The 12,018-nt window shown below is 34.0% G+C and overlaps 1 protein-coding gene across 1 annotated transcript in view; it reads right to left on the bottom strand.

Moving 5' to 3' along the window:
* Positions 1-9,190: 9,190 nt before the first annotated feature.
* LOC149151687 (vesicle-associated membrane protein 721-like) overlaps positions 9,191-12,018 on the bottom strand; it is a 77,370-nt gene continuing 74,542 nt past the window's right edge. Inside the window, exons 4-5 of the mRNA XM_089445705.1 lie at positions 9,853-9,915; positions 9,191-9,633 (exon numbers count right to left, since the gene is read on the bottom strand). Coding sequence (XP_089301831.1) covers positions 9,487-9,633; positions 9,853-9,915 — 210 coding nt within the window. The 3' untranslated portion in view covers positions 9,191-9,486. The remainder of the gene's footprint in view (positions 9,634-9,852; positions 9,916-12,018) is intronic.

The raw sequence follows: 12,018 nt of genomic DNA, 5'->3' as shown, positions 1-12,018 counted from the left end.
TGTTGACAATTGGTGACATGGTCAACTATAGTAAACATGAGAATCATAGCAAACAATATCCAACATGATTACCATGTTGAACCACATAATCAAACATAATCAACCACACTAGATAGACATAGTCAACATTGATAGTCATTGTTTAAATAGTTGGTCATGATCAAGCTAGGTTAATCCTATGTTTACCATATATAACAATAGTCAACGTGATGACACAGTCAAACATAGTCACCCTTTCTACAATGAATATAGCTCCATCAATCAATTAGTGAGTCGGTGATTCAATGCCCTGCTGTTAAGTGGCCATATTTTTTAATCAGCGGTGGGTGTAGTATCAATGCTTTGGGTTTATTATTCCCTTGGGTTTATAATATAATCATGGTCAACCACGGTCATCCACAGCCAACCATGGTCAAATGTTGCATGTGACAAAGATTGTCTCAATATGAAAATCAACTATGGTCAACCATGGTTCAATGTCACATTGTGACAAAGATTGTCTCAATATGAAAATCAATCATGGTTAAGCATCGTCAACCATGGTCCAATGTCGCATTGTGACAAGGACTGTCTCAATATGGAAATCAACCATGGTCAACCATGTTTATTTTAAGGTTTATAATATTTATCTTAGGGTTTATATACCTTGGGTTTATAATTTGTATTCCTTTGGTTTATTATTCCCTTGGGTTTATTAATCTAAGGGTTTATATTCCTAGGGTTTAATATTATTCCCTTAGGTTTATAGTCCCTTGGGTTTTTAGTATTATCCCTAGGGCTTATTATTCCCTTGCGTTTATAAAATCAATCATGGTCAACCATTGTCTACCATGTTTTATAAATTCAATCATGGTCAACCATGGTCCAACGTCGCATTATCACGAATATTGTCTCAATATGGGAATCAACCATGGTTAACCATGGTCCAATGTTGCATTATGACAAGGATTCTCTCTATTTGAAAATCAATCATGGTCAAGCATGGTCAAACATGGTCAACCATGATCAAATATCGCATTGTGACAAGGATTGTCTTAGTATGAAAATCAACCTTGGTCAACCATGTTTATTTGTGTTTATAATATTTATCTCGACATTTATATACCTTGGATTTTATAATATTAGTCCCTTGGATTTAATATTTTCCCCTTGGGTTCATAATCCCATGGGGTTTTGATATTATTTGGAGTATCGAACGCCCAACCTGCGCATACAATGCCTGGGAGTGAAAATGCCGGTGTGGTGGCCTTGCAGGAGGGTGGGAGCAGCGATCCGAAGAAACCTTCGTCATATGCAGAAGAGGCTGGAGACGTAGTAGTGACAGAGGCGGGGCAGATTGGGGACGCCGTTAACAGATGGATCGATCTGGGTCTGGTTCGGCAGATCAAGAAATCCGTCAGTATTCCTGTCATACCCTGTGCTCGAATCAGACATTTCGTGGAGACCCAGATCTTGGAAGCTGTGGGCGTGGATTTCATAGACGAGAGTGAGACTCTGACGCTGGCAGATAACCCTAGATCTGCTATCGATCCGCCAGATCTGGCTTACAATCCAGTAAATCGGGGCCTGAATAAGGTTGATCCGACATGTAGCTCTGCGGCTCGGGAAAACAACATGGCTAGGGTTTCTGATCTTCTCAACATCGCGGCAGCGCAATGTCATGGGCAGCTAGAATAGCCAGAACCCAGGCAACAGGTAACATCAACTTGTTTTCAGATTTTTATTAAACCCCCTGTGGGGAAAACCAGTCTAGTGTGGGTACATGCAGAAAGCACCATTATGCAGTTGAAACAGCAAATATGGGCATTGATGGGATACCCTGTTCAGATCCAACATTTGGTCAGTGGTAGGTGGTCCCTTCAAGATAGCAGAACCCTGAGAAACTATGATATTAGCCCAGAAACAACCATTGCTTTAAACCTTAGGCTGAGAGGAGGGGCTCTACTCCAGGGACATCCAAGCTCCTCAGGAGGAGACAAGGGGAAAAAGACAGCATCTCAGCATCAACCCAAGGGAGGATCCTCTTACAAAAACATATTACAGGGTAACAGAGATCCAGGGTCCCCTCCAGATCAAGGTGGATATACACCTAGGCCATACATAGTAGATCAGCTAGGGCAAACCTCAGCCCTCAACTTTGATTCTACAGGACTTGAAGATTTCGCTAATTCATATGAAACACAAGCCCTAATCTGCCGATTCAACAGTTTTTGTCCAAAGCCAATGGATCTATTTCACTGGATCTTCACCAATTGGACCATGGAATGTGATATACATTTATGCTCCAAGGGGTTTTTCATTGTTAAATTCGCATCCACGGAAGTCAGAGATACAATCATCAGTGTTGGGCCTTGGTTTTGGGGAACATCGGGTCTTTTTATGACCCCATGGTTTCCAGATTTTGATCCAAACAAAATGATTGTCTCCAAAATGTCGGTCTGGGTCCGTCTATATAACCTTCCCCTTCACTTTTGGAGTGAACGAGTTTTGGAAGGAATTGGGAACAGCATAGGGAAATATATCAAAACAGATCTAGAAAGGACTGATGAGAGGATCTACACCTTTGCACGCATTTGCGTGGAAGTAGATCTAAGTAAAGGACTGCCAGAAAGTATAAGGCTGGTATACAAACAACAAAACTGGCTGCAAGGACTAGACTACGAAAACACTGCTTTCAGATGCAGGAACTGTAGGTTGACAGGACACTTGCAAAGTACATGCCCAGAAGCCAAGAAAGAAAACAGTAAAAAGAAGCAGAAAGGGAAGCAGAGGAAAGGATGGCAATTTCCCCCTCCTGACTCAGAGGACGACGAATCAGAAGCAGAGGAGGAAGTTACCCCCACAGAGAATTCTGAGCCTTCCCAAGGAAAGGAGACCCAAAAGGAAAACATATCAGCCAACAAGGTTTCACAGTTCCATTCAAATCAGGCAGAGAAGACAAGCGAGGATCTGAGTATGGGAGGGATCAAACGGCATCACCCCTCAGATACTTCAAACTCAGACAAGGATACAGCTCCACAGAAAGCAGAAACACAGCTAGTCCTAGCTTCGATCGAGCCCACTCAAGGAGAGTGGCGCAAGGTCGAAAAGAAGAAGGGTAGAAAAACATGAGGTGTGAGTCATCTACTCACTACCGGGAACTAGTTTTTCTGTCCTTTCCTCCTTTCTTTTTTCTTTTCTTTCATTCTTTCTAAATGCACGGTAGCCTCGCTACGTTGCATTGTGTGCGAAAGCACTCAAGCCCAATGGGCAACTTATGGAAATGCTTCAATGCATATGCTTTGTGTAACTTTTCATTTTTTAAATAAAAAGTTACCGCTTTTTTCCTGTGGAAAAAAAAAAAAAAATCCCTTGGGGTTTAGTATAAATCTTTTGGGTTTATAACATCAATCCCTTGGGTCTATTATTCTATTGGGTTTATAATATCAATCATGGTCAATCATAGCCAACCATGGTCAACCATGGTCGAATGTCGCATTATGACAAAGATTGTCTCAATGTGAAAATCATGGACAATCATGATCAGCAATGGTCAACCATGGTCAACCATGTTTTATTAAATCGAACGTGGTCAACCATGGTCAATCATGGTCATCATTGGTCAAACGTTGCATTGTGAAAAAGATTGTCTCGATATTAAAACCAACCATGGTCAACCATGGTCCAACGTCACATTGTGACAAAGAATGTCTCGATATGAGAATCAATCATGGTCCAACGTCGCATTGTGACAAAGAATGTCTCGATATGAAAATCAATCATGGTCCAACATCGCATTGTGACAAGGATTGTCTCAATATGAAATCAACCATGATCAACCATGTTTATTTTAGTGTTTATAATATTTATCTTAGGGTTTATATACCTTGCGTTTATAATATTAGTCCCTTGGACTTACTATTATTCTCTTGGGTTCATAATTCTTGGGGTTTTAGTATTAATCCCTTGGGTTTGTTATTCCCATGGGTTTATGTGGTCAATCACAGTCAACCAGGGTCAACCATAGTGAACCATGGTCAAATGTCGCCTTGCGACAAATATTGTTTCAATATGAAAATCAACCATGGTTCAACGTCACATTGTGACAAAGATTGTCTTGATATGAAAATCAATCATAGTCAAGCATGGTCAACTATGGTCCAATGTTGCAATGTGACAAGGATTGTCTCAATATGGAAATCAACCATGGTCAACCATGTTTATTTTAGGGTGTATAATATTTATCTTAGGGTTTATATACCTTAAGTTTATAATTTTTATTCCTTTGGTTTATTATTCCCTTGGTTTTAATAATCTAAAGGTTTGTATTCCTGAGGTTTAATATTATTCCCTTGGGTTTATAGTCCCTTGGGTTTTTAGTATTAATCCCTAGGGTTTATTATTCCATTGAGTTTAGAATATAAATCATGGTCAACCATTGTCTACCATGTTTTATAAATTCAATCATGGTCAACCATAGTCCAACATCGCATTTATGAGAATCAACCATAGTCAATCATGGTCCAATGTCGCATTGTGACAAAGGTTCTCTCGATTTGAAAATAAATCATGGTCAAGCGGGGTCAACCATGGTTCAATGTCACATTGTGACAACAATTGTCTCAATATAAAAATCAACCATGGTCAACATATTTATTTTAGTGTTTCTAATATTTATCTTGGGATTTATATATATTGTGATTATAATATTTAGTTTAGGGTTTATAATATTTATCCCTTGGGTTTAATATTATTCCCTTGGTTTATAATCCTTAGGGTTTTTAGTATCAACCCATTGGGTTTATAATATTTATCTTAGTGTTTATATAACTTGGGTTTATAATATTTATCTTATGGTTTATATAACTTGGGTTTATAATATTAATCCTTTTGGTTTAATATTATTCCCTTAAAGTTTATAATACCTTGGAGTTTTAGAATTAATATGTTGGGTTTATAATATCAATCCCTTGGGTTTATCAATCTAAGGGTTTATGTCCCTTGGGTTTATCAATCCCTTTGTCCAACGTCACATTGTGTCAACCATGGTCATCCATGGTCAACCATGGTCCAACGTCTCATTGTGAGAAAGATTGTCTCAATATAAAAATCAACCATGGCCAACCATTTTCCAATGTCACAGTGTGCCAAAGGTTGTTTCAATATGAAAATCAATCATGGTCAACAATAGTCCAACATCGCATTCTAACAAAGATTATGTCAATATGATAATAAATTGTGGTCAATCATGGTCAACCATATTTATTTTAAGGTTTATAATATTTATCTCTTGGATTTAATATTATTCCCTTGGGTTTTTAGTAGTAATCCTTTGGGTTTATTAATCATTTCGGTTTATAATGTTTATCTTAGGGATTATAAACCTTCGGTTTAATATTATTCTCTTGAGTTTATAATACCTTGGGGTTTTAGAATTAATCACTTGGGTTTATTAATCTAAGGGTTCATATTGTAGAATATAATGTTATTCATAGGGTTTTTAATATTAATCCTTGGGTTAAATATAAATATGAGTTTAATTACTTAATAATAATTAATATAATTATATAAAAACAATGTTTATATTAATAAATCAATAGAAACCATATTTGTTATTATTATTATTTATTAACGCTTTTTATATCAACAATATTTATATTTTTTAATTAATAAAAATGATAGAGAGTTTTTCCATAATGATAATGAAATTGACCAAATTTTAATAATGTGATTAATCCAAAAGTCAATCTCATTATAATAAAAATGAATTAATTAATAATTAATAATAAATGAAATAAAAAATAATGTATTAATTACTATTAATATTTATTAATTTATAATGCTATTAAATTTAATTTACAATAGTAGTAATATTATAATCATAATAATTAATACTAATAATATTAATTAATAATAGTAGTATTCATAATAATAATAATAAGATTGATATACACTTTTAGTATATATCAATCACATTTATTAATGTGGTTGTGCTAATTATTGTTACATCACATGTTTTTGATTCCATACAAATGTAAAGAATTTTGAAAAAGCAATAATCACGATGAAAACTATCATTCCTTAACACAAATCAATTACAATACCTTGTATTGCACTAAATAATCTTTAAATCAAATTTGAACTCAGCTAATAACATCAACACGGAGCTCTCTCTTGATCCCACTATACACTTTCAACACAGAGCTCTCTCTTGATCCCACTATACACTTTGACCTTAGTTAACATTTAAGAAACCCACCTTAACTAAGAATATTTGTAGTCTAAAGAGAATATGGCAAAGCCAGTGATGTGAAAGTAGTGGTTTCCCTATAGTTTCCCTTAAGGTCACACCTTTGAGCTTATGACTTCTACAACTAGTGAGAACATGGGAGTAACACTGAGCATAAAACTAAGGCTTTGAATATGATCACTAGCATGTAATCACTAGTACAAGATGATATATCTATTGGTTAGGCATGAACGACAAAGGATAGAGCTTTTAACAAAATTGGTGGACAAGTTAAAAGTTGTTTCGGACTCTAAACAAATGTTGAGCATGTACTAATGTAGATCAGATTTTTGTGACATCACAAGAAATTGAACATAACCAAGGAAGGGTTTCAATAGTTCACAAAGTAGATCAAAAACATGATAGATATGTAAACCAAATTTCCAAGTATGTAAAATGTGATTTCCACTTTCCAATTAATTTGTTGGACAAAAAATTGCAATTAAGGCCCTCATTGCGCTAAGAGGCGCATTCTATAGCCTAGTATGACCTCAATGTGTAAGTATGTCACGCCCTCACAAAATAATAAAAATAATTTTGGTTAATGTTGGCCAAAACATTCCCTTGAATCTTAAATTATATATAACTGGGATTTTTTGATTATATATATAAATATTAAAATAAAAATGTATTATTATATATAATTTGAATGGATAATAAATTATCTCATGTGTTTAATAGCTCTTTTATCATATACGTGAATTTGAATCGATCATAAATTTACCTTTGACAAAATGAATTACCACATTAAAGTTCCAAATTAGGTAAAATTTTAAACATTTTTACTCTTTACTAAAGCCAATATCAATTCTTAAATCAAAAGAAAAAGATTAATTCAACACAAAGAATCTAAAATTCTACTCCAAAATCTTTTAATATTTCTTTTAATTAAATATTTGTAAAATGAATCTTTAAAAGGAAAAACCATATATATTAATTTGATGTAGTTTTATTATAAATTTTTTTACCATGCCATGTAAAAAACATCATTAAATCTAATATTGATATTACGAAATTAATATTAATATTAAATATAATATTAATATTACTATATTATAATATTAATATTATTAAATTTAATATAATATTCAATTTGTTATATTATAATATATATATATTAATATATCATGGTTGCACTGAGAGACACATTCTACAATCCAATATGACCTCGATGTGTAAATATGTCAAAATTCTCAAAAAAATAATAAAAATAATTTTGGCTAATGTTGGCCAAAACATTCCCTTGAATCTTAAATTATATAGAACTTGAATTTTTAGATTAGCGATAACTTACCTTGATGTGTAAGTATGTCACGTTCTCAAAAAATAATAAAAATAATGTTAGCTAATGCCAGCCAAAACATTCCCTTGAATCTTAAATTATATACAACTTGAATTTTTAGATTATATATAACTTTTTAATCTTATTAATGTACTAAGATTAATTATTAAAATAAAAATGTAGTATTATATATAATTTGAACGCATAATAAATTATCTCATGTGTTTAATAGATCTTTTATCATATAAGTCAATTTGAATTGATCATAACTTTACCTTTAACAAAAAAAATTACTGCATTAAAGATCCAAATTAGGTAAAATTTAAATATCTATACTCTTTGCTAAAGCCAATACCATTATTAAATCATCACAAGAAAAAAGTTAATTCAACAAAAGGAAAATTCTGCTCCAAAATCTTTTAATATTTCTTTTAATTAAATATTTGTAAAATAAATATTAACAAGGAAAAATCATATATATTAATTTGATATAATTTTATTATAAATTTTGTTATTATGACATGTAAAAACATCATTAAATCTAATATTCATATCAAGAAATTAATATAAATATATTATAATATTATTATTATTAAATTTAATAACTTTAGATTAATACAATATTAAATTTAATATAATATTCAATTTGTTATATTATAATATATATCAGCATAGATCCATCTAACACTGGATCTATCATGTGCTGAGAGGGATCATATCCCTCAAGGTGCAAACCTTCTTTTTGGAGTGTAGAACTTTAAGAAAGGTTTGCACCTCTAAAGATTTGATCCCTCTCAACGCATGATAGATCCGGTGTTAGATGGATCTACGCTGGTTGTAACCATTCAATAATCACCAACAATATGAGAAAAATCATTAAAGCTAAGAAACAACTACCAACTAAATTCGTTGAAATTGACACTAAAATTGTTATAACACCTGGATATGTCCTTTAATCATGACTTTGATAACAATTGATATGGTCCAAATACGGAGCCAGATAAAAAAGGCTTAAATAGATATCCCAAATTGCCAAGGAGAAAGGTTCGAGCTTGATCATGAAACCACAAAACTATAACTCGCTACTACATTTGAAAAGAACAAGTCATGTATGCTTGCTATAGAAGTGCTTTTAGGAGCGAAGCCCTCTCTTAGATAAATAGCACCTTAAACAACCAATAAACTAATCTCTAGAGCAGTTACAAGTAATTCAGATAAGAGTTCCAAGTAATTAAGATGGGAGTTCCATTCCATTAAAGCATCATGAGGACTTTAACCCCCTGGTGCTCATAAAACTCCCATTCAAATTTTTCCCATGTAGCTAGTTTTCATGATCCAACCAATTTAGCAGATCAAACAAGGTGACTCTTAAATACGTTATAATCATAAGCTGCCATAACTCTTATTGTCCATGCCATGGAATTAAATGGCAATTTAATTTGGAAACATGTAATGCTTATGAAGTAAGAGGCTATTGATGGGAACCAAATTTAAGCCCCGTGCTCTCAACTTGTCCATAAGAAGCAATAAATGAAACAGAAACCAAAAACATGCTCCTTAGCATGCACAATACCAGAGGTGACAAAAATGGATTTTATAATTAAGCACTGCGGATAATAGAGGCTATGTGAACGTTAAAATTGAAAACCAAAAGCAGGGATTCATATTTATAAAAGAGATTGACATCACAGCTGATGGGTAGCGCCAATAACCTAAACTATGAAGAGTCGAGGCATTGTCCCTCGTCAGAGAAAAACATAGATAATCAGTATCTAATGATGACAGTATCCAAGTGAATGAAATACATTACTCGGACACAACACAAAAGATACTCTTTTCAAAGAGAGCCTGCATCTATTATAAGCCAAGCTGCCAAAAAATGAATATAAATGCCTCGAAAGGATTGTATCTAGAAAGGACTGCCATGTAATCAAGATTAATTGCACTTAAATCCATGGCATATAGAGAGCCAGATTATAAGAATCAACACAAAGACAATTCCAAGAACAACCAGCTTGACTTTCATGTTCTGAAACCACATTTTTCGGCGAAGTTGTGTTCCCTGCTTCTGGAAGTCTTGAGCCTGTGCAAGAAGATAGTAAAAATGCTTTCATATCAGCAAATCAAAAAAAATCTTAAATACTAAACCAGATAAAGTTAATAACTTATATTAAAACAAACTTTGAAAATACAGAATTCTGCAACAATGTTTATATAAATGAAAACTGAAAAAGGGTTCATACATACATATAGTGGAATGTTTCTATCCCCTAAAATTGCTTAGCATGATTTGAGATCAAACCTGAAATCGAAGGTTCTCTGTTTTGTCAACCAAAAGTTCGATCTTTTCACCCCGATCAAGGACCTGTAAAACTAAGAACAACGTTACCTAAAAGGCCATACAAAAGTCGGAAAACTAGCAATTAAGATTCAAAGAAACAATGCGCAAAATGGAAACACATTATGTAGCCTGCAACAGACACAAATCCAATGGTAGGAAGTCTATCCCCAAAGGATTCAACTCTAGTATGGGCTGAGTAATTTCCTCCCATAAAATGGGGATAGAAGCATCCTGCGACTTGGATATCCAGTTAGATTTGATGTTTCTTGTGAATTGAGATGGCATTTGTTGTTTCAATTAGTTGAGATCATGCAGCAAGTGAAAGTGGCAGACAAAAAATCTACTAATCAAAAGTAACCAAATAACGGTACACTTAGACATCCAGTTAGATTTGATATTTCTTGTGAATTGAGATAGCATTTGTTGTTCCCGTTAGTTGAGATCATGCAGCAACTGAAAGTGGCAGACAATAAATCTCCTAATCAGAGTTTCGTGAGTCTATTATGAGTGCCTTTTTGGAATTAGAACAAGCAATTCACTTTCTTCTAGAGTGTGATCTCACAAATAGGAGACGACGCAGCAAATTTCATAATTACAGATCTTTTGGTCTAATTTCAATTCTCAGCCTCATTGATGGTAATTCTCTCCGTTGACAGAAAGAGTATGCACAACAATGTCATTGCAGGACTGGACAATACATGCTGTCAGCAGAGGAGGCAAGGAATTTCTTCACGGATCAAAAAGATCAGCTCTGGATCAGCCTTGAGCAACTCAGATATCAGAATGATGGACTAGGATTCATGAGACAGAACAACAAACAAATTGACCAAAGAATTGGGATATCACAAAATTGAGCAGCTGAAGTTTTTGCGGCAACTACATCAACCACTGTAACCAACTTTACTTGGACTTTGATAGACCATCTAAATCAACCAACAATATTTCAAATTGGCATGTGGCCCTATCAGAGTAAGTTCTAAAGCCATAACCCTGTACAAATAACATCCAAATGCCACATATAATCCAGAAATTCATGTAGACACTACATGGCTATGATGTTCTGAAAATGAAAGCTTGGATATAACAAGCTACACATGGTAAGCCTGGGAGCTACTAACAAAATAAGAAAATGACCTGAGATAGCTTTGGAAGACCTCAGATAATAAATAGACCACCAGGACTGCATCCCAAAAGAGGGAGTCAAACGAAAAAAGCAAATGAACTCGACTAGACAGTTCATGCTGACGGGAATTCTCTTTGACTGGGAAAGAGTTGCAAGTAATCATAAGTTGAGTGCTCTTACTTCACCTGATGCTCTTGATTTTTGGTAAATGTAGAAGGAAGAAAAGCCGAACCCTATGAACAGAGACTGGTTCATCAACTTGGTTTATGTTAGGGTGTTACAATGAAAACACTACAATGCAATAAATACACATTCTGATGTTCAATATCTCTATATTCATGTCAGTTTCTTAGATTGTGTATGCTATTCGAAAAATAATCAAAATGTATGTATCTACTTAGTACTTCGTGAATATTTTAAAATAGGTTTTGAAGCTGAACTTTCTTTTCCTTTCTGTACTCAAAATTTGCACTCAAAACTGAATTTAAACACAACTTCGATTGGAACTTGAATGCAGGCCAAAAGTAACGAGATGAAAAAATTTTAAAATGAACTAATTAAAAGATGGTGAGATCCTTAGACATGGAACAACAAAATGATGGGTTTACATTAAGGTGCAAAATAGTAGGGGGGTATTAAACATAACTAAAGGGCTGTAACAAGCCGCAACATATCCAAGATAAACTTGCATGTGTCATTTATGCTACAGAAAGGAGAGGAACAGCAGAGGACACCTCAATCCAATTGAATCACAACCAAGGGAGTAGTTCAAAATCTAGAGCACATATTTGGATGGTGAGATTGGAAATCTAAGAAGATACAACAGGACTCACGTGTACATTTCCTAAAACTCAATCACAACTTTATCTTTAACCATCCCAGAAACAAAGAAGAACCAGAGTCAACTAGAAAATGGAGATAAGACTCAAAGATGTGATGGATAATGCTATATCTAGTTCCTTCATAAACTTGCTAACAAGGTTAGAGCCTCAATAACATACAGC

Source organism: Pinus tabuliformis, chromosome 9 (assembly GCF_031772625.1).
Source record: "Pinus tabuliformis cultivar Carrire ecotype Pingquan chromosome 9, CPIR1, whole genome shotgun sequence".
NCBI classification, from domain to species: Eukaryota; Viridiplantae; Streptophyta; class Pinopsida; order Pinales; family Pinaceae; genus Pinus; species Pinus tabuliformis.
Note: the sequence above shows the minus strand (reverse complement) of the source record. Positions and strands in the feature narration are given on the sequence as shown.